General features: G+C 33.1%; 1 protein-coding gene and 2 pseudogenes across 1 annotated transcript; 2 read left to right on the top strand and 1 right to left on the bottom strand.

The window, feature by feature from the left end:
• Nucleotides 1–950: 950 nt before the first annotated feature.
• On the top strand, nucleotides 951–3,256 carry LOC132599840 (probable aspartic proteinase GIP2; annotated as a pseudogene).
• A 5,109-nt stretch (nucleotides 3,257–8,365) lies between these two features.
• LOC132644246 (probable aspartic proteinase GIP2) lies at nucleotides 8,366–10,141 on the bottom strand (annotated as a pseudogene).
• Nucleotides 10,142–17,102: 6,961 nt separating this feature from the next.
• On the top strand, nucleotides 17,103–19,941 carry LOC132599839 (probable aquaporin NIP7-1). Its single transcript, XM_060313027.1, has 5 exons — nucleotides 17,103–17,418; nucleotides 17,815–18,039; nucleotides 18,757–18,951; nucleotides 19,048–19,109; nucleotides 19,344–19,941. Exons 1-5 carry the CDS (start codon nucleotides 17,230–17,232, stop codon nucleotides 19,549–19,551), a joined length of 879 nt encoding a protein of 292 aa, XP_060169010.1. The 5' UTR covers nucleotides 17,103–17,229; the 3' UTR covers nucleotides 19,552–19,941.
• Nucleotides 19,942–23,698: the final 3,757 nt, after the last annotated feature.

Below are 23,698 nucleotides of genomic sequence, written 5' to 3'. Positions count from 1 at the left end.
AATAATGGTAAGAAAATTAGGGCAAAAACCCTAACACATAGAGCCTATTCCCACCTCAACAATTTTTCAGTAATTGTTGGCACCTTCTTTAAAGACCCAATCTAAGAAGTCCTTTACAACTCAAAATCAACACCTAATACAAATTCTCTAAGAATGTAAAAGGTAAATCTTAAGGACTACAAGAATCTAACTATTACAACTCAAAAACTGTATGAATATAACTTGATTGAAACAGGTCTTCGTTATTGTTGATTCCTTCTCTCTTGAAGATACTCGAAATGAATATCTCGTTATTTGCTATGGGGTGATCCCAAAAGCATCAGCAAGACTTTATATAGGAATAAAATAACCGCTTGTTCTCCAAAAGTGTGCGCCATGAAAATCATGGTGGGAACATAGATACTGAACCCGTCTAAATTTAAATCATAAATTCAACATTATAACTGTTCTGCAAAAGTAACTAATTTCATCGATATGTAGGTTTACGTTAATTTAACAACATGAACCTGTATAATGAAATGATAAAGATGCTAATAAATTCACGTTTGCAAATTGAGATGAGAAGTAAACATCACGAGTCACGAATATGCAGTATACTATATACTCCTACATCTGTTTTCTCTAATTACTATTCAAATTAGTCATGTTGGCCATGTGCAGAAATCTCCATACTTCTTGTTTAGATCACACTGACTCCATTAAATTCAAATTAAAGTCAAGTTGTGATATAAGAAATGAGGAGCCATTATAGAGTTTCACTCCCAAGGTCATTTAGAATTAAAAAAAGAAAAGAATTTCGAAACCAAGTTGGGTCATCCTTTCCGTATATTCAGATATATCAATAAAGAAACAAGAGGGGGGCGGGGAAGCAGCAAATTAAACCGGTTATAAATTTGCATCTTTAGAATACCTAGCATTCTCATTATAGCATTTTTCTCTCTTTCTCTAGCATGTTGACATTCAAACCTCCTTCATCTTCCAACTACACTTTCTTCCTCTTATTTCTTCTACTCAATATTTCTCTATGCTCAGCTATTGTACTACCTTCAACACTAACCCTTCCAGTCACCAAAGACCCATCAACCCTACAATATATTACGGTAAAAGTGCAGAGAACTCCGTTAGTCCCAGTCAACTTCACCGTCGACCTTGGTGGCCGAAGCTTATTGGTGGACTGTGAAAGAGGTTATGACAGCTCAACTTACAAACCGCTGCAATTCCACACAATGTTCTTTTGCCAAGGTTGATTCTGATGCCTGTGGACTCTTCCATATCTATCCTTTTCTTAGTAATTTTTATGCATATTTTAAATATAGTTTTCTTTGTTTTTGATTTATCGTCGTTCAAAGTTTGCAATTACTAGCTTTTGTGTGTCGCTCTGTTATTTCGATCCCAACAGGTTGATTCTGATGCTTGTGGAGACTACTGCTCCAAACCTCGACCACAGCCTGGATGCAACAACAATACTTGTCATACTCTAGTTGGAAATCCCATTATTAATCATTGCACATACGGTGCAGAACTCGCTGAGGATGTATTGGCCATTGGTGTAGCGCCAATCATCCTGATCTCTCAGCCAAGATTTATTTTCACTTGTGTTGAGTCTTATATAATGAGACGCCTCGGCAAAGGAGTCACAGGTATTGAATTATATTAAGTGAGACTGTCTCATCTAAAAGCTTATATGGTTAGACAGAGCATATATATCATGTATCAATACATCCACGTATTGGCCTGATACAGGTCACACACGTGGAATATTATTTTGCTTTTTGGGTGGTGATATTTGAGTTGAAAAACTCTTACCTGCTCTGATCCTCATCTAAAAGTTTAAGCCAGAGTGTGGCATTTATTAATTATATTATGTCTCAACAACAGGATTTGCAGGTTTTGGACACGATAGTACAATTTCCTTGCCTAATCAACTTGCTTTATTAGACTCAAGATTCACCAGGAAGTTTGGTATTTGCTTGAGCTCATCTACAAGATCTAGTGGAGTTGTCTTCATTGGTTCTAGTCCATATTATGTTTACTATCCTATGATTGATATCTCCAAGAATCTTGTCTATACCAAACTAATCACAAATCCCAGGGACTTACTGAAAACTTCCGAGTACTTTGTCCAAGTTTCGTCCATTCGGATCGCGGGGCAAAACGTTCCACTAAATAAAACATTGCTGTATATTACTAAGAAAAATGGAGTTGGTGGAACCCAAATCAGCACAACGATACCTTTCACAATTTTGCACACTAGCATTTACGATGCTGTTAAAACTGCTTTCCTAAAGGCGATTCCGAAGAACTTGACAATCATAGAGCCTCCTATGAAAAGATTTGGAGCTTGCTTTAGTTCCAAAAATATTGGATGCACAAACGTTGGACCAGATGTTCCTATAATAGATTTGTCTTGCACAAACCGATTGCATATTGGAGGATTTATGGGCCAAATTCAGTGGTACAAGTTAGCAAGGACGTTGTGTGTTTAGCGTTTGTTGGAAGGGACCAAACTTGGGGACCATCGATTGTGATAGGAGGTCATCAATTGGAAGAGAACTTGTTGTTATTTGACCTTCCACGAAACAAAATAGGTTTCAGCTCCTCACTCAAGCTCCAAAAAACATCATGTGCTAAGTACGATTATGCCTCTAAGATTTAAAGAAAAAGTATTTTTACTAATTAAGGCAGATGATGAACTCTTGTACATTGTCATTTTTTCTGTTTTTCTTTTTTCTGTTCTTAAGTTGTTTCTATGCACGTGTCGTTTGATGGGTGGGATAAGGGATAACAATCCTGGAATAAAAGAATCCTGCATTTTATCTCGCGTTTGGTTATGACTTATGAGTATTAATTAGTCACGGGAACCATTTCGTACTACCATGGTAGAATTAACCAATATCATATAGAAGGTGGGATAGCTAACCCAATGAAATATCATTATCTATTCCATCCAGGCAACCAAATAACCCACTAGGAATCAAAAACAGTAGCATCTTGAGCTTATCAAAAGGTTAAATAAGAGAGCTTTGATCTTTGTAATATTACTTTTCCTTTTTTTTTTTTTTAAATTGTTTTAATCAATATAATATTAATAATCGGACTAATTTGTCCTTTCTAATGTTACTCTCTTTTTGATTAATTAATTTTATGAATATTGTTTTCAAAAAGATCCCAATTGGAGCTACTTAATTACTAATTCTTAGTCTCCTCTAAGCTTCATGTGGAGACTTCGGGATTACAAGCTGATTACAGTGCACCAAAAGCTATTGACTTCATGGTTTTATGCATAAATGTAAAATGCAGTAACGTTGTAGAATAATCCTAGTATTATATGAAAATATTACTATATGTAATAAGGGGCAATCAAAAGTTTTTGCCGTCCTTAATTGAAATTCAACTAAGGCTCATCCAACCAGAAGGCATCCTCTTTCAAATTGGCTTCATGGTTTTATGCATAAATGTAAAATGCAGTAACGTTGTAGAATAATCCTAGTATTATATGAAAATATTACTATATGTAATAAGGGGCAATCAAAAGTTTTTGCCGTCCTTAGTTGAAATTCAACTAAGGCTCATCCAACCAGAAGGCATCCTCTTTCAAATTGGCCCCAGTTTTTGTTCTTTATTATTTCATTTATTATAGAGTGTTAGTACAAAAATCAAAGCACTCTCAAGTCCTTTGTGGTAACAATACCTGGGCACTTAGTCCAATATTTGCTGGTGACGTGATATATGTACTATAATAACAACTTCATATGGTGATTGTGCTACACACGTGGTTATTGCTAAATAATTTTGCACTCCTGAGTCCATTCCTCTGTGGACATCTGTAATTAGTTATTTTTTTAAGACGGATGGAGCAATATAACTTGGGGTTCAATTGAATTCCAAATTTACAATAAATAGTAGATATAAATTTATAACTTTAGAAATAAAATGATTTAGTGCTAAAAATTTAAGATGTTGAACCCTTAAAATTTATGTTAGTAACTATTTATGAATCTTTTTTGCACTTTACTTCCTCCGCTTCATATTCTATGATAATTTTAGTTTTTATATTTGGTTCGAAAAAATATTTTTTAAGTAATCAAGAAGCTATTTATGATTTTATTCAAATTTACTCTTATTTGTAAACGTGAATAAAAACATAACCAAGAATCCATATATAATTGAGACTACAGTCAAACCTCTCTATAACATCGTTGGGTCTGAAATTTTTTGGTTGTTATAGAAAATGACTGTTATACACCTATAACAACATTAACATTTAAATAATATTTCGCTGTTATAGGCAAAAAAGATACACAAAATCTAATTTTTCTTTTTTAATTCCCAAATTCTAAGCTTAATCACACTTTGTATAACGAAGGAAATTTTTTTAATGATGCAATTAAGAATATACATGTGATATTTTTCATAAATACTGTATTAAATGATCAAATATTTTGTCAAAATCTCTACACTTATTATTGGTAATCATCGATATTCTATTTTTATAAGATGGTTAATTATTATATTACCAAAAAAAAAAAAGGATAGCTATTATATGGGGGTAATTTTACAAAGAGCGCATTGTTATAAAGTTGGTTGTTGCTGTTATAAGTGAAATGTTGTTATAGAGAAGTAAAATATAACATAAAAAATCGGTTTAAAAAAGAATTGGCTGTTATAGAGAGGTGTTGCTATATGCGGATGCTGTTATAGAGAGGTCTGACTGTATTTAATTAAGGGTATTTAGTGAAAACACTTCTTCCTTTTTAGGGATATAAGTGATTTCTTAAGGGTGTGTCCAAGCTAAAACACCATATAATATGGACCGAAGAAGATATTAGATTGCCCTTTACGTTATTTGTCATTATAAGTTTTGGCAAAATTTAGGCAACTTTGGAGCCACATTTACATTTCCAACGGGAGCATTTATTAGATCTCACTAATTATTCTCCGTCGTTTCAATTTATGTGGCGCTTTTCGTTTCACAATAGTCAATCTAACTAAACTTTGAAGTTAAATTGAATTAGATCAACTTAATATTTTAAATTGATATTTTGATAATTAAAAACTTACAAAATGTAATATAAATTGAAATTTAGCTGATAATTATTATTTTTAAGCGTAAACTATATATGAAGGCAAAATTGATTCTTGAGATTCATTTAATGTTAGTTTCTTTCTTAATTTCGTCTAAATTACTAAGCTTAAATCATCACATTTAACTAGCATAAACTCTTACCACATGAAATATCACGAGTGAAATTAAAGCATAAATGCAAGAAAAAAAGAATTTATTTCCGTAAATAAAGTTATCACATGCTCACACATTCAGAAAAATACCAATATTTCAATTTATAATTTTCACCAAGTTGTAATTATTTTACATAATTTACATCACATTACGTTAAAAAATGTCGAGTTACTTGTTTTCCTTTCGGATTTGCTAATTCTGCTATAATCTTTTGGTTAAAATTTATTTAATTAACCGACTAAGAAACTTTGATAAGAGTTTGAGTCCGAGCTTAGCACGGATCTCGTATAACTAGTATACTCATACGCGTACATTTCAATCTAATTAGTTTGTAGCCATCTGCTTGAATTGATGAAGCCATAAGCTTAATTATTCTGTACCTGTTTGATTACACTAAGAAAAACTCAATTTTAATCTCAACTAACTTTAACGGTAACAAAAGAGAACGCTCTCTCTACAAATTACAATCTCTCCAAACACTGTAATCTCAACTAAGGTTTTGCGCAAATTTTGAAATATGAGGGGAGGGGGGTACCAAAATATTGCAAGCATTGCAAAGTCTTGGGACATTCTCTAATCCAGTGCAGATGGGCTGATAAGCAGAACAAAGCAGAGGAAAACAGAGTCGAAAACAATGCAAAAATGGAGGAAAACAGTACCATTCAGGAAAAAGGAGAAGCTAGCACTTTCAATAACAATGTGGCTCTTACGTGAAGTTTTTTTTTTTTTTTTTTTTTTCAAATAATTTTTTGAAAATTATCCGAATCATACCAATATCGAAGAAAAACCGATATTTAAAAAGTCAAATTTTGGTTCTCTACAATTAAGTAACCAAAGAATTGGTATATACTAACAAATTTCTTCAAATAACCAGCAGAACCGAACCATTTACACCCCTTTACATCTTAAAAGCTACTGGAGAATGTAGATCCAATGGATTCTAAACACTTTTGATCCTTTGTTAAGCAAGCTCTTCGCTTTTATTTTCATCAGCATCCACATTCTCCAAAGAATAATCAAGGAAACGTAGGGTGTGTTCGGTACGGAGGAAAACTCCAATTTTCTCATGTTCGTTTGGTCAAAAATTTTGAAAAATGACTTTCCTAATAAAAGTACGGAAAAAGTGTTCACAAGTTTATTCCAACAACCACCAGACCCCAACCACTCTCAACCCCCAACCCAGCCCACCCCACTCCCACCCACCACCCCAGCCCAAAAATAATTTATTTTTTTGGAAAAAAGGTTTTGACATTATTTTTGGTTTTTTGCACCCCCACCGAACCCCCCCCCCCAACAAAAAAATTATTTTTGAAAAAAAAAAGTTTTGAATTTTTTTGTTTGCACCCCACCCCACCCCGAGCCCTACCCCTCCCCCACTCCAGCACCCCTACCACCCCCCCCTCCCCAACGCAAAAAAAAATTAATATTTTTAATTTTTTTTTTGACATTTTCTTTGTGCACCCCCAACCCCCACCCCACCCCGCACCCTCCCCCCCCCCCCCCCCAAAAAAAACTTTTTGAAAAAAAAGAGTTTTGACATTTTTTTTGGTTTTTTAGACCCCCAACCCCCACCCCACCCCGCCCCACCCCCTCACCCTACTCCCCCGCCCCAATTTATTTTTTTGAAAAAAAAGTTTTGACATTTGTTTTGTTTTTTTGCACCCCAACCCACCCCACCCCGCACCCCTACCCCCCCCCCCCCCCCAAATATTTTTCTTGAAAAAAACGTTTTGACATTTGTTTTGGTTTTTTGCACCCCACCCCCAGCTCCCAAAAATTTTTTAAAAAAAGTTGACAATTATAAAAATTGAATGTTTGCGTAGTTAAAAATTAAAACTTTTGGAGGGGGTGATGGGGTATTGGGGGGTGGAGGTGGGTGGTGAAAGGATTTGTTTTTGGGGTAGGGGGTGTCTGGGGGTGGGGGTGGGTGGTAAAAATATTTTTTTCAATTTAGAAAAAAATTAAAAACTTCAAAAAAAATGTTGTGGGGGGAGGGGTGGGTGGGTGGGGGAGGGGTAGGGTGCGGGGGGAGGGGTGGTTTATGGGTTACGGGAGTGGTTGGGGGTGGGGGTGCAAAAAACAAAAAAAATAAAAAAATTGAGAGAGGGGGGGCATAAGGGTGTGGGGGTGGGGGTATAGGGTTGGGTTGGAGTTGGTGAGGGTTGGGAGTGGGGGTGCAAAAAACAAAACAAAAAAATCAAAAGAATTTTTTTTTTTTGGAAGGAGGGGGGGGGGGGGTGTGGGGGCATAGGTGGGTGGGTGGGAGTGGGGTGTGGGTGGGGGTATGGGATTGGGTTGGAGTTGGAGTTGGTGAGGCTTGGATGAGTATTTTCGAGAAAACATTTTCTATCAATCAAACGAACATGAGAAAATAACTAAGAAATTCACTTGTTTTCCACTATCCAAACGAACATGAGAAAATAAGTGGAAATTCACTTATTTTCTAGGAAAACATTTTCCTCCATACCGAACATACCCGTAGTTGGACCACATCATCATGATAGTCATTCTCGTAGGCGCCTCTATGTTGTCTGTCTTTAATTTTCATATACTCTTTCTAAGTTCTAAGATATGATTAATGTCACACTCAAGTGAGCGAGCTCCTTATCCGACTGTTAAATGCGTCCAATTGGAGCTACTTTGGTTAGAACTTAGAATGTCTAACAACAACATACTCAGTGTAGTCGCACAAGTGGGATATGGGGAAGGTAGTGTGTATGCAACCCTACCCCTACCTTCTAAAGGTAGAAGCTGTTTCCAATAGACCCTCGGCTCAAGTAAAGCATATCAAGAACTTAGAATGTCTAACAAAATACAATTACTAGCTTATTGGTTTACAAAACCAATATCTTTAATATTCTCATCATAGAAAGAAAAAATTATGTATAGAGTGAGTTGTAATCCGTCATCGTCCAAGTAAACATATTCAAGATTGAAGACGTTTGGCCATGCATGTCAGCGTGACCTTTAGAAAATATGAATAACCAAAAGATATCGAAAATATTTATTTATTAGACAGCTCCTTTCTTTGTAAAAAAGAAAAGAAATGTACTCCTGGTGCAGTAGTACTTATTAAGTCTACACCAAAAAGTGCTACTACTAGTTATTTTTGGTGAACAGGTACCGTTACCCCTTGGATGTAAAATTAAAGTTGGCACATGTTGTTCGACCAAACAAGAGCGAAGAACTAAAGGCTAAAGCCCAACCTTTTGTTAGCAATGTCAAATTGCAAGAGATTGTCCTCAATTTGAGGTGCTCCGATGACTATAGAAGTTTTTGGCTCAGGTCCACCATCTACAAAACCAAGACATTGCACTGCATTATTTACAGCCACCATGGAATTTGCACCCCAGATAGTCCAAACAGAATTCAATGTAGCGCTTTTATTTCCCAATATCAGTTCAATAGGTGAAACACCAGGACCAACACGAGTGCTTCCAAAAGTTGTTCTATTATAACACACCTTGAAAGGATCCACAGGTCTAACCCTTGGAACCTTAGCTAGTGATTTGACGAATACTTTTGTAAATGCATTATAAATGGATGTCTCCATTTTTGTGTAAGGATCAACTGTGCTGATTTTGGTTCTTCCAATGCCATACTTGTTGATGGTCAGCAATTTGGTGTTTATTGGCACAACATTGCCATTTATTTTGATGGACTTCACTCCAATGAAGTACTCCATCGAAGGTTCCCCTTGAATATGAGACCCCGCAGTACTAACAGGGTTCTTAAGAAGAGGCGTATAAGCAAGTGTCCTGGAGACATTTACTCCAGGAAGAGAAACATAACGACTATCACCAAAGAGGATAACTCTGGGAGAAGTTGTTGATGAACTCAAGCAGATAGCAAACTTTCGATCAAGATGGAAAGCAGCAGCAATTTGAGAAGGAAGTCCAATGAAACCATTTCCAAATCCAGCTATCCCTATAACTCCTTTAGCTAAGCCCTTTAACAGAAATGTAGGGCCACAACCGAAAACGACTCCATTTGCTGATACAAATTTACCTGTATTCGAGCAGCCATCCGTCAACTGAAGGGAGACGACATCTTCAGCAAATTCACCAACAGAGCCGGTGTTAATAAAAGGGTTATCAGGTAAAAAGGCAGAGGTATTATTGTTGCACCCTGGTGAAGGAGAACCTACACATGATTCAACACAGGCACCGGAAAAAGAACGTTCGCAAGGGACAGAACCACAAGGAACAGGTTTATAAGATGAGCTAACATAGCCCTTTTCACAATCAACCCACATGGATCTTTGGCCAAGATCTATAGTTAGTTTTACGGGAAAAGGGGAGTTCTTTGGCGAATGACAGTGACGTATTGCTTAGTGGCTGCATCTTTGGTCACTGGAAGAAGAAAAGCTCGAGGTCTTGGAGGTGTTTTGGCTGTGGAGAGGGAAAATAAGAGGAGCAAACAAAGAAATAAGGATAGAGAATTTATTTTGGAAACCACTGTTAGTTTGTTACTGAAAGCATGAGAAACAGTACTGTGCAGAATTGAGGAGTTAGTATGCTGATTTATAGGAGTGGAAAGTTTCTTTGAATCCCTGCTCAGTAATTATGATCAGATCATTACTTTATTTGGTTAAGGACAACGCCAAAAGTTGAAAATCATGAGTATATTTAAGAAGTTAATTTTTTTTTTTAGAGAGGTAATTAATATTTAGTTTATCAATGCAACATGCAATAGAATATGAAGAAAATTTCAGAGAGGTCAGTGTCCAAGAGTAAAACCATGTCGCAATTGCTAATAACAATAGAACACTATGCTTACAATCAGATACAAATTCAGGATTTTAGTGGATGGGGTGAAAACTATCATTGCAGTGAGCTCGAATTTACTACAGAATTACATTTTCAAGGTAAAATTAGACCATATATTTATACTATGAGCCATATTTAGTTCTCCGTTTCGCTAGCACTTAACCAAACTTAAAAAGTCCATTATTCTAAGGAAAATATAACTTATTGATAGTACTTTTTACTATCTCAAATTATTAGAATAATCTATCAGGTTATCCTATATGAAATTCGCTCGGACATGATGCATCAAATTATGTTAATTGAAGTAAGAAGACATTGTAATTAACCATAAAACTTATGAAAAAGACTTTTCACAACTATTCATTCATCGGATAATGGTTTTCGTTTTCTCCCACGAAGTCATAGATCCCATGTTAATAATTTTAAAATTGCAACTTTGCTTTCATGCATGAAGATCCGTCCATTAAATCGAAACCCCCAATCTTTAGTGGTAATATAATGTACTAAATTTACTGATATTAATCTAATTTATGCTAATATAGAGCTTGACTTCGATCTTTGTAATTGCAATGTGATGAATCTGAAACTTATTACACAAGGTTGCTTAGTTTTCATTCAAGCTGTATTATTTTTTTCTTTTGCGGCACTTTTATGCAAACTTCGAAGTGTTGGAAACTGTATATCGATCTTAAACGTGGGGTTATAATGGATGATCATTGACATACACGCAAATCTGTATAGATTAAGGAATTGTTAGTTGACTGAATCTACAAATCCAACAAGTCTTCATTACTGGTCGTTCTTTTTAACTTTATCGTACAATTTTTTTTTTCTTAATTAAAGATGGCAATTCAATAGATAGAAATTATCCTCAAACCAACTATCATGTCTTTGCCACAACCTTAGAATTAGAGAGTTTAGCTACTCATGATTCGCGAAGAGAAGCAAAAATTCATGAATATCATAGGGTTTTGTGACTAAAATTAAGAAGAAAAGACATAAACCTAAGAACGACGGCTTACTGTGCTCAAGAATATGTCACAGCCGTTGTTTACAATGTAAAAACCTATATTTATAATCTAGGGTAAAGTCTGTGATAATTAAAACCAAATCCCGATCAAATCAAGAAAACTGGATGAGAACTCGCGATGGCCATGCGACGCGAGCCCATCGCGTGAGTGTGATTTGTAGCCTACATAACTTTGTTCAGAGAGCGCGACCCTTGCGCGATGCGGGCTGAACGCGTGAGTGCCTTCAGTGATCCATTTTTTCTCTCTAAGTATTGCACGCTCCTCTCGTCATCTCGTTCACGTGATAGGCTCCCATTTCAGTCAAAATTGCTCGGATTTCCTTCATTCTACCTCGTTGTACCTAAACACAAAAACATACTAACATAAGCTCGAATACAACTATTTCACTATAAAGAAAGCAATTAAAGTACTAAAAATTAGAGGGAAAGTGATGTGAAATATAGATATTTGTGCCAAATATCATACAGATAGCGATTAGAAGGATTTTCTTGGGGAGCAAATCGTCTGAGTTACCATGGATATTCTGGAAGCTATTTCAAGTCTATTTTAATAAAAATCAAAGGATTTTAGCCTTAAGAGTTTTTTTAAATAAAATTTTTAGTTGTATGTGTTTAAATATTCAAATTTTTAATAAAAATTAAATAAAACAAATTGGAGTGCCCACCAAACCCCCTAACCCAGCCCCTAAGGACCGACCCTCTAGGAACCGAGCTAGGGGCGGTTTAGGTCCCCCAGGTAAGCTACCTAACTTATATGTTGTCTTGGTACGCTTCCGCACTTACATCTATTTGATTCAGCTTTAGCAAGTAGTATTCTAATTCTGATTGCGTGCATGCTTTAGCTTAGATAGTTCGCTTTATAGGTAGTGGCTTGTTGGGTGTCCTATTGCGCGCCAGATTTGGGTCGTGCATCCCGACTTTGTCATCTCGCTTAATTGTTGTGCACGTCCCATGTCCTTTTAATCCAGATGTCTCCTAGACATACACAAATAGCTCAATTAGACTCAAAACATTATGATTAACGATGAAACCAAATAAAATATTGAAATGCGAATAATTCTATTTTTAGCCAAATATCAAATATTTTAACAAATCCATTAAAATCATCTGAATACAAGATATATAAAATAGTCACTGAACGCAGTAAAAATCATATTTTATTTTAATTTAGCCTTTACTAATTACATTTTCTACACAGAATTTATTTGTGTGTGGCTTATTAATTTAATTTCTCATATGTGGCTACTTTTTGAGTTTTTCCAAGCTTCACTTAGAAACTACGGGATCAAATACATAAATAGTACATGCATGACATATATTTAGAGAGAGTATTATGGCCATCTGCATGAAATTGCGCACCAGGTGAAGATGATAGTCATTTTTTGATGCGAAGTCAGTGTAGGTTGCCAGAAAATACGTACTGTTAGGGTCCGCGACATGGATTTTCTGTATGTTAATATATACTACGTAGTATTCATAACCTAAGGATGCTCTGCACCTGTTTTTATCCATATTCCCTTAAATGAGCTCTATGCGGCATAAATTCATAATTAGTTAGAAAATCAAATACTCCCTCCATCCCAATTTATATGATGGTTTTACTATTTGGAGAGTCAAACAGTTTTTTCTTTGACTACGATTTTCTCAAATTCTTTTCATATATTGTGAATTACTAATTAATTATGCGGATTAATAGTATTTTTTATGTAGTTTTCAAATATGTAAATTTTATTATAAAATACTTAAAGAATCTTTGTTTGGGATTGAGTCAAATATTAACTATTTTGACCTCCATACTCCGAGCCCCCTCATATAAATTGAGACGGAGGGAGTAGAAAAGATAATTAAATTAAAAAACATAAAGTTAGTTTCTAAGTTATTGCGCTGATCGAATTTTCTCTAAGCGAAAATGAAGAATTCAAGGAGGTTGCATCCTGACAAGATAGTGGCAAATTTAACTTCTGTAAGAGAATATGTTCTAAAAATGTATATTCAAATTTATTTATGCCTTAATTCACACCTATATATAAGAATCGACCTAAGCATTAAGTTCTGTCAAATCTCGTATCAGTTCTCCATTGCGAATAGTCTCACTCAGAATCGATTAAACAACCGTTCTCTTAATCTGATTATCCTTATCAACAGAACTTCTCATGACTTTGTGGTTGATGCTTTTATTCGCCAATCGCTAGGTTATATTAGAAAGAAGAAAAAAAAGGTATACAAGAACAAGAGTAGAATCTTCCTTTGTATACTTTTGCTTTTGTTCTTGCATTCATAACGACAAAATGCCATTAAAACCACTTAGTTGGCCTAATAGCCCAATATAGTGGGCTCAAAGCGTCAAAATAAAAGAGGGTCATTCGTACGAATGTCCTTATTTTGGGGTGGTCTTTAATTTTTGTGCAGCAAATTGGTAGTCTTTAATTTTTGTCGTAAATTGGTAGTCTTTAATTTTTGTCCTTCGCCTAATGAGGTTTGGGGTTCAAACCTCGACTTCGCAAGGCAGAGTTTTGTAGCAAAGTTAGGCTTCAGGTAGAATTTTGAATGCAAAACTTTACCTGCAGGCATAGTTTTACAAGCCATCAGACATAGTTTGTTGAACCTCTGCCTTGCGAATTTTTGTTTTTATTTTTGTTTAAGCCAGGTTCGAACCCGGAACCCATGGGTTTTTAAGCAAAGGACAAAAACTAAAGATTTCAAATTTGAGGGGCAAAAATTAAAGACCAGTGCTTTTGAGGACAATCCACACAAAAAATATGAATAAAAGAAGAGGAGACATAACGTATGGACCGGGCCATAAATTGGTCATAACGATTTGCACAGATAGGTAACTTTTGTGCCCACAAGAAAAAAAGGGTAACTTTTGTGCCATTATTTAGGTTTTGACTCCATTTAGATAAGTTTATCAACAATAGCTTAGGGTTAAAATTTGGATATAGCGGGTCAATACTTGCCGCAATCTTGGCGGATAATGGCAAAGACTTGCCTTGCCACAACTCCTAATGGATCACCACGACTTTAAAATAAATTTATATGTAACATTGAAACAAATTGCTTACAAATCACATGAGTTTTTTATGGATATGCAAAGACTTGTCCGGCAATAATCTGGTGATCAGCATGACTTTAGAACAAATGGTGATCTAACTTGGAACAAATTGTTCACATGTCCTGGCAGGTCATCGGGAGTCTCTAATGGATGGGTAATACTTATTTTGCCAAGTCCTTGCGAATTGTCAGGACTGCAGGAAAAAAAAGTTGTCACCATTTGGTACAAATTTTATGCCAAACGAGGATTTTTTGGACTTGTACATAAATTTCAGCAAGATAATTTTGCTTCAAAGATTATCTAAATGGCTTCAAATTTGACATCCAACCTTCTAATATCAATTCAAATATTTTTCAATGTTTGATTAAACGCAAATTTTAAAAAATTAATAGACTCACTTTGTGTTCTTCAATAATCAAGCTCATATAATCAATACTATTATTCTTCAAGTTTCTTCAATCAAACCAATCACAGAAACTGCAAAGGATTTTCTATTTTTTACGGCACATATAAAGAAGATGGAGGACGAGGAAGGAGAAAGGGGAGAAAGAGAAGTTCTAACAGAAATCTATATTTACTAAATATTTCTAAACATGGCTAGAAGTTAAACGTGGATCCTTAAAAAGGACGCTTGGTGAAAATTCATATCACACACTCGAGTCCGGAGCCAAAATGGCTTATTTTTGCAGCCATTAGACCAAAATAGGCTGCCTTTTTTTTTTTATACCACAATGGATATTTCGTTCGTTATCCAACGAAATACCCACACAAGGCACTGTTCATAGCCAGATTTTTTTGTTGCATTTCGATATATATATATATATATATATATATATATATATATATATATATATATATATATATATTTATCCTATTTCATTGGTATATGTATTCCTATTTTGTTTTTATATATAAAATTATTTTCCTATTTTTTTATATAAACAAAATACAAAAATACAAAAAAAATTATTTTCATATTTCGTTTTTAGATGAACGAAATAAAAAAAAATTCTTATTTCGTTTTTTAATAAACAAAAAAACAAATAGTTGTAAAGTCAAGACATAACTTTATTTTGAATATAAATATAATTCTAAAAAATATAGGGAGAAAACTAGTTGTAAAGTCGTCAAACTTTAGATGGTCATAACTTTGCGCTCGGACGTCCGTTTTACGCGTTTTTTTTTTTGAACTTGCGTCTTTTTTCGAGATCTATGCGGACAAACTACCGCAAGGCGGTTTGGCCGAGCCGATTTTTAAAAAAACACATTTTATCCCATTCAATTTCAATTTTCCCCCAAATTGGCGTGAAATTTTCAGTTTTATTTATGTATAAGATGATGATACGCAATAGATTTCAACGTAAAAATCTTGGGGTAATGTAGCTGTGAATGTCAATTTTACTTCTGCGGTTTCAATTTTTGAAAATAAAGCTGACTAATTTTCTTGACATATAAAGTTGACTAATAAACGAAATACAAAAAAGAAAAAATATACTATTTCGTTGATATACCAACGAAATGCAAATATATATATATATATATATATATATATATATATATATATATATATATATGTATATGTATTTATTCCTATTTCATTGGTATATAAACGAAAAAAAATAATTATTTTCCTATTTCGTTTTTATATAAATGAAATACAAAAAACATATATATATATTTATCCTATTTCATTGGTATATGAAATATATATATATATATATATATATATATATATGTATATATATATATATATGTATTCCTATTTCGTTTTTATATAAACGAAATGAAAATAAAATTATTTTCCTATTTTTTTATATAAACGAAATACAAAAATACAAAAAAAAGTTATTTTCATATTTCGTTTTTTAATAAACGAAATACAATTTTTTTTTTTACTATTTTGCAGATATACCAACGAAATGCAAAATGTATATATATATATATATATATATATATATATATATATATATATATATATATATATATATATATATATATATATATATAATTTCTTATTTCGTTTTTTTATTCACGAAATGCAAAAAAAAAAAAAATTGTTGCATTTCGTGAGTATATATATATATATTTGTTGCATTTCGCTACACTTGTAGCGAAATGCAACAAAAAAATCTGGCTATGAACAGTGCCTTGTGTGGGTATTTCGTTGGATAACCAACGAAATACCCATTGTGGTATAAAAAAAAAAAGGCAGCCTATTTTGATCTAATGACTGCAAAAATAAGCCATTTTGGCTCCGGACTCTCACACACTCGCCTCTGTTTTCCCCCCATAATTGGTTACTCCCTCTGTGCTCAAGTATTTTATCTTTTCTATTTTGGACTGCTCCAAAAGTTATCTATTTTATTATACTTATCAATAATCTTTCATTACTCCACTATATATCAAAAGTCAGTTGTATACGACGACGTGTTTGATTATTGATAATATATAAATTCTTGAAAAAGTCAATTTATCTCCCTCTTTTTTATTTTACTCACTTCCACTTGGATATTGCTTAAAACTCCATTTTTATGTTAACACACGAGTCGTATCCATACTAATTGCAGCCCTTAATTGAATCAATTTAAATGGATCGAATAGCATGGGGCATGAGCAGTGCTGAAGATGGCATACTTAATTTAAAGATAGGGGAAACGAAAAACATGAGCAGGTACAAGAGAGGTAACTCAGTGCACTAAGCCTATGGTCTGTTTGTTTATTTTGATTGATTAGATATTTAGTTAATTTTTTTATATGAATATTTTCTCTTGATACATAATCTAGTAGGGAAATCTTGAGAGGTGAAGAGTTTGAACGAACGTGTAATCTCATAACAAGTCAAACACTAACTTAAATGAAATCATGGACACGCTAAAATGCATGAACAACCTTTTCCATACTTTGGGAGTGACACAAGAAATGTGTGTCGATTTTCTGTTGAACTTCCACCTTGTTACACTTGGATTATAAAACTATACAAAGAAGTTTCAATAAATAACAAATGAATAACAAAAAAAAAGTCTCTCTTTTGCATCATCTTTACCTTGGTTTTGTGCATTTGGTAACTTTAAAAACGATTCGTGAAACCTTTAAATTAAACATCCTTTACTGCAACATATGAAGGGAGATTATTAGTTGAATGATCATGAAATTGCCTTCTTTTGAAAATCGTTCATCCGTCGAATTTCCAGCTGATGCATCAACGAGCGAACAATCTACATATGATCAAGAGACAACATCCCATTCAACATCAAGCAATGGAGAGTTGTTGAAGAAGAGAAACTTTTGCAACTCACCACTAGGAATTAATCCGACCCTCCTTCGTATGGTTAGCGATTGTTAATTACTTGTCACTTCATTTAACCATATACAGTTACCAAAAAAAAAAAAAAACAAAGAAACTGGAATTAGCTATGAAATGCATCGCTAATCTACCGTTAAATAGCCCCTAACAAACAAGATATATTGATAATTCATAGTTAAATTGGATTAGCTACGGCTTTTTATTGTTTAGTGACGACAAAAGTTGGTTGTCGCTAATTCCTACTTTTATTTTTTTTGGTACTACTCCCGTAGATCTTAACATATAAGCAGAGGGTACACGTACATTGTCTCAGACTTGAACTTTGTCCATATAAATATATGCTATTTATAGAATGAAACTAGCAAATATAATCAAAGGAAAAACTCAATATTTTTTTTTTTTTTTTTAATGTTGTTGCAGGTTTTTGCGGAGGCATTGGGGACATTTTTGCTAATGTTTTGTATATGTGGGATGATGGCAAGCATGGAAATAATGGGAGTGAAGGTGGGGCTTATGGAATATGCAGCCACAGCAGCACTAACAGTAGTTGTTGTAGTCTTCTCTATAGGCCCCATTTCTGGGGCTCACATTAATCCTGCTGTCACTTTAGCATTTGCAGCTGTTGGTCATTTTCCATGGTCCAAGGTTTGTAACTCAAAGTTTTTTTACATTCTTCATTATAATGATCTATTTGAAAACTAAAAGAAAAAATGGAGAGGAAATAATTTTTCTTCCTATGTTTGGTGAGAGTAATGAAATTGTTTCTAGGGATACTTACCTTTTCAGGCCGCCGTAAAAAATAATAGCCAAAAAATGTGTATTAATTCTGTATATTATGTGTATATACATATAACATACACATTATATGCATAATCAATGTTATACAACATGCCCAGTGTATTCCCATAAGTGAAGTCTAGAGAGGGTAGTGTGTGCGCAGACCTTACCCCTGCCTTGTGCAGGAAGAGACGTAGTTTCTGATAGACCTCGGTATACATAACCAATGTATATGTTTTGTATATTTTGACTAGCGTCGGTAATTAATTTTGGCCAACTGGCCAAAAATGAGAAAATCCCACAAATTTACTGTCGGGTTCGAATTTGGCAATTGGAAACTCCATGATGATAGGAAATGTTTCCCTTTTATGAGCTTTGCAATATGCAAGTCTGAATTAGGCGAGTCATGGATTCTGGATATAAGAAGATTATTGTATATGAAAAGATCGGGGTAAATGAAGGAAAAGGACACGCCAAATAGAGGAGAAAAAAGAGAGAATTGAATGCTATTCTAAAACAAGGAATCTTAATTGAATGTTAGTTCAATTCTTATTCTCTAAGATTATTAGAACTGTTTTTGTTTAGGTTCCACTTTATGTAGTGGCACAAGTGGGAGGTTCTATACTGGCTACATATACAGGAAAATTGGTGTATGGATTAAAAGCAGAATTTGTGACAACAAGACCTCTCCATGGTTGCACTTCAGCATTTTTAGTGGAGCTTTTGGCAACCTTCATTGTTCTCTTCCTAACTGCATCACTGACAAATGATCCTCAGTCTGTAAGATAACACTAATAGCAATAATTCCCTCTAATATTTTTGGATTTTTTTTTTTTGTAACGTATACGTATTAATTAAATATTTTATTTTTTGTAGACAGGACCATTGTCTGGATTTGTTGTTGGAGTGGCCATAGGACTGGCTGTCCTAATTTCGGGGTAATTTTCATTGCATGTCATTATTCTTCAATTTTTTCGAGTTAGGGTGGACAGGCACATCAAATCCACATTGTGTGCAATGGGTGCAGTGACGGTCACTATTTTGATTCTAACTTATATACAGAATGAAGTTGTAACATATGTTGCACCTAAACTCATATATATAAGATAGTAATTCTAATTATTTATTCGAGAAAAGCATCTTATATTTTATTTGTTTAATTGTGATTGCAGCCCTATTTCAGGAGGATCGATGAACCCTGCCAGGTCTTTGGGACCAGCAATTGTTGCATGGAAGTTTGATAACTTGTGGATTTATATTGTAGCCCCAATTATAGGAGCTGTTGCAGGAGTTGTCTTCTATCGGCTTTTACGCCTTCAAGGCTGGTCTTGCAAACCTAATTCCTCTCCAAGAACAACTCATCAACATAATCCACTCTAACTAATAATTTTAGTTTAGTATAAACTTAAATTTTCATGGTATTTGTGGAAGTTTTCTCACAATAAATGTAGGTTCGATTCTCATAGTTCACTTTTTCTTTTCGTTATGTGATAGGAAGTTACCAAAATATCTGTATATATATCCTATTTAAACCGATCGATGTCGTATACATATGTTCTTGAATAACATAATACATTGGTGACCTCAAGAATTTGCCGCTATTGGAAAATTGAGCACTATAACAGCTTGAGTGTCACGTTGGATAACGTTTGTGCAAATTTGTCACTTTCTTTCCATTCTTTGTAACAACTCAACTACAATTCATATCCAGCACGTCATCATATACAACAATAGATAGAGAGGGGGTAATAGAAGATTGTTTCTTTCATGCCCTCTGTATATACATAAAACATAAATATACATATTTATACGGAATGGATTCGCAGGTGTTGACAAAATTAGATTTAGAGTTATTATCTATATTTCATTTTATTTGTAATATATAGTTCGAGTTATGCTCACACGACACACGCCATCGTAAATAATGCTAAATACATACCTTTTCCGAACTAACTTAACGTGTATTCTAGTAATGATACTATGAAATTTCTCTTAGTCAAAATCTCGAACGATCATAAAGAAAGAAAAGATATATAGCCCCTACCTATTTTGAGTTTTTGACACTTCGTCTTTGCTTTCTATTCATTTTGGTAATATAGCTCGCACCTCGAAATGATAGCTCAAAATGCTTGAGACTTGCAAAGTTAGCTTGTCCCAATTGCATAAAATTACCTATATTGAATTACTTTCGTGTTTCTTTCTTTTAAATTTAGCCGTCGCTCAACCAAACATAAAGGTTCGAAGTAGTCCGGCTTATACTCTACTCTACCAATAATCATGCTAATTACTTGTTATCAAATATCAATCAACATCTTAAGCAATAATCAAAAGACAAGATAATTATATTGTAAGGCCCTACTTATACATATGGAATTAGTTACTCTTTTTGTTTCATTGTTTTAAATTTGGGCCAATAATTCACTACTTGGATGATCCACGCTTGATGACATTAGATGATTGGAGACAGATTCGCAAAGGGGGAAGACTTTTTCTTCCGTGGTATTTAATTTGTATAGTTAATTCTGAGTCCGGAGCCAAAATGGCTTATTTTTGCAGCCATTAGACCAAAATAGGCTGTCTTTTTTTTTTATACCACAATGGGTATTTCGTTGGTTATTCAACGAAATACCCACACAAGGCACTGTTCATAGCCAGATTTTTTTGTTGCATTTTTTTTTTTTTTTTTTTTTGCATTTCAACGAAATAGTATATTTTTTCTTTTTTGTATTTCGTTTATTAGTCAACTTTATATGTCGAGAAAATTAGTCAGCTTTATTTTCAAAAATTGAAACCGCAGAAGTAAAATTGACATTCACAGCTACATTACCCCAAGATTTTTACGTTGAAATCTATTGCGTATCATCATCTTATAAGTAAATAAAATTGAAAATTTCACGCCAATTTGGGGGAAAATTGAAATTGAATGGGATAAAAGGTGTTTTTTTAAAAATTGGCTCGGCCAAACCGCCTTGTGGTAGTTTGTCCGCATAGATCTCGAAAAAAGACACAAGTTCAAAAAAAAAAAAAAACGCGTAAAAAGGACGTCTGAGCGCAAAGTTATGACCATCTAAAGTTTGACGACTTTACAACTAGTTTTTCTCCCTATATTTTTTAGAATTATATTTATATTCAAAATAAAGTTATGTCTTGACTTTACAACTATTTGTTTTTTTGTTTATTAAAAAACGAAATAAGAATTTTTTTTTTTATTTCGTTCATCTAAAAACGAAATATGATTTTTTTTTTGTATTTTTGTATTTTGTTTATATAAAAAAAATAGGAAAATAATTTTATATATAAAAACGAAATAGGAATACATATACCAATGAAATAGGATATATATATATATATATATAGATATATATTTTGTATTTCATTTATATAAAAACGAAATTGGAAAATATTTTTTTTTTATATGAATATATATTTTGTTCGTATATAAACGAAAAAAAAAATTATTTTCCTATTTCGTTTTTATATAAATGAAATACAAAAAAATATATATATATTTATCCTATTTCATTGGTATGTGAAATATATATATATATATATATATATATATGTATTCCTATTTCGTTTTTATATAAACGAAATGAAAATAAAATTATTTTCCTATTTTTTTATATAAACGAAATACAAAAATACAAAAAAAATTATTTTCATATTTCGTTTTTTAATAAACGAAATACAATTTTTTTTTTTACTATTTCGTAGATATACCAACGAAATGCAAAATATATATATATATAATTTCTTATTTCGTTTTTTTATTCACGAAATGCAAAAAAAATATATATATATTTGTTGCATTTCGCTACAAGTGTAGCGAAATGCAACAAAAACATCTGGCTATGAACAGTGCCTTGTGTGGGTATTTCGTTGGATAACCAACGAAATACCCATTGTGGTATAAAAAAAAAAAGGCAATCTATTTTGGTCTAATGGCTGCAAAAATAAGCCATTTTGGCTCCGGACTCAGTTAATTTTTATGAACTCATGATCAAGAACATGATATGATGACATAAACATATTTTTAGTAAACAAAGTCGCTGACGTTAGGATGAAAGACCAAATAATGTGAATTAAAGACATTGTCATTCTCCACATAGTTGCATGAAAACAACACAAAAGAGTAGTGGCGAAAGGGTTAGCTCTATTATTTGGTTAGAGGAAGTAACTTGCAACAAGAAATGATGGTTCAAGTTAGGGGTGTCAATGGTCTTTTAAAACACTATTATTGACCGAAACGTATTGTACCGAATGATTATTGGTTTTTAATTTTATAAAAATAAATTGAAAAAAAATACCGAATCGTACTGAATAAACTTATATGTGTAAAATATATTTTATATATTAAGTTTAAGTAATGAAAAATAAAATATCTCGTCTTGGGTCTAGGGTGATGGAAACGACTACAAGTCAACACGTAATTAACATCCAAAGTCCCAACTCTGAAATATAAATATATATATATATATACTAGTTATGTGAGACCCGTGCTAAGCCCGGGCCCAAACTCAAGATATAAAAGTAGATATTTTAACTAAAAAAATATAATCTGTGTTAGTACAAGTGTACAACAACAACAACAACAACAACAACCATATACCCATTGTAGTCCCACAAGTGGGTAATTATATAAAAGCAAAATTTTCATTCCACTGCTTTAATATTTTAACTTCCATTTTGATAAAATTATTTACTTCAAATCAAATGCGGAGCCATAATTTGACATTTATAACTTATGTATCCTAATTTTCTGAAGTTATTTAGTTCTAAATAAATAATCTATACATAGTTAATGAACTTTTAAGACAAATACATAATTTAACTTGTGCAGCGGATGGAGCTGCTCCTCTCTTAATTAGGGATTAGGGGTTCGAACATGGATATGGAAAAAATCTTTGGAGGAAGCGTTCCCTCCGAATAGGCGCGATACAGTGCTAATTATCTAGATTAATTGGGCTTAAATGCGGATATCGAGCACGAACCAGAAAATCAAAGAACATGAAAAATGAGGTAGAAGGTTCGATAGTTTTTGAAAAGTAGACCTTAAAAATAAAAAATAAAAAAATTGACTTAAATAAATAAGATTAGGATGTAAAAGTAATTAATTAATTTTTTTTTTAAAGAATTAGAAATTATTGTGAGGACTACAAAAGTCCCCAGGTTCGATAGCTTTTGAAAGGTAGACCTTAAAAATAAAAAATCAAAAAATTTACTTAAATAAATAAAATTAGGACATAAAAGTAATTAATTAAAAAGTTTTTAAAAATTTGGGAAACTCTTGTGAGGACTACAAAAGTCCTCACATTCCCTCTTATATTATATAGTAATATATATATATATATATATATATATATATATATATATATATATATATATATATATATATATATATATATATTATGCTACTCCGAACCTATTAAAACTAATTAGTTCTAATATCTTAATAGGTAGCTACACTATTCCAACGATCTTGAGTAGCAAGCTACAAATTAGATAATATATTCCTGTATGATTTTAA

This window comes from Lycium barbarum, chromosome 6 (assembly GCF_019175385.1).
Source record: "Lycium barbarum isolate Lr01 chromosome 6, ASM1917538v2, whole genome shotgun sequence".
Lineage (NCBI taxonomy): Eukaryota > Viridiplantae > Streptophyta > Magnoliopsida > Solanales > Solanaceae > Lycium > Lycium barbarum.
This window is presented reverse-complemented; position numbering and strand designations above follow the sequence as displayed.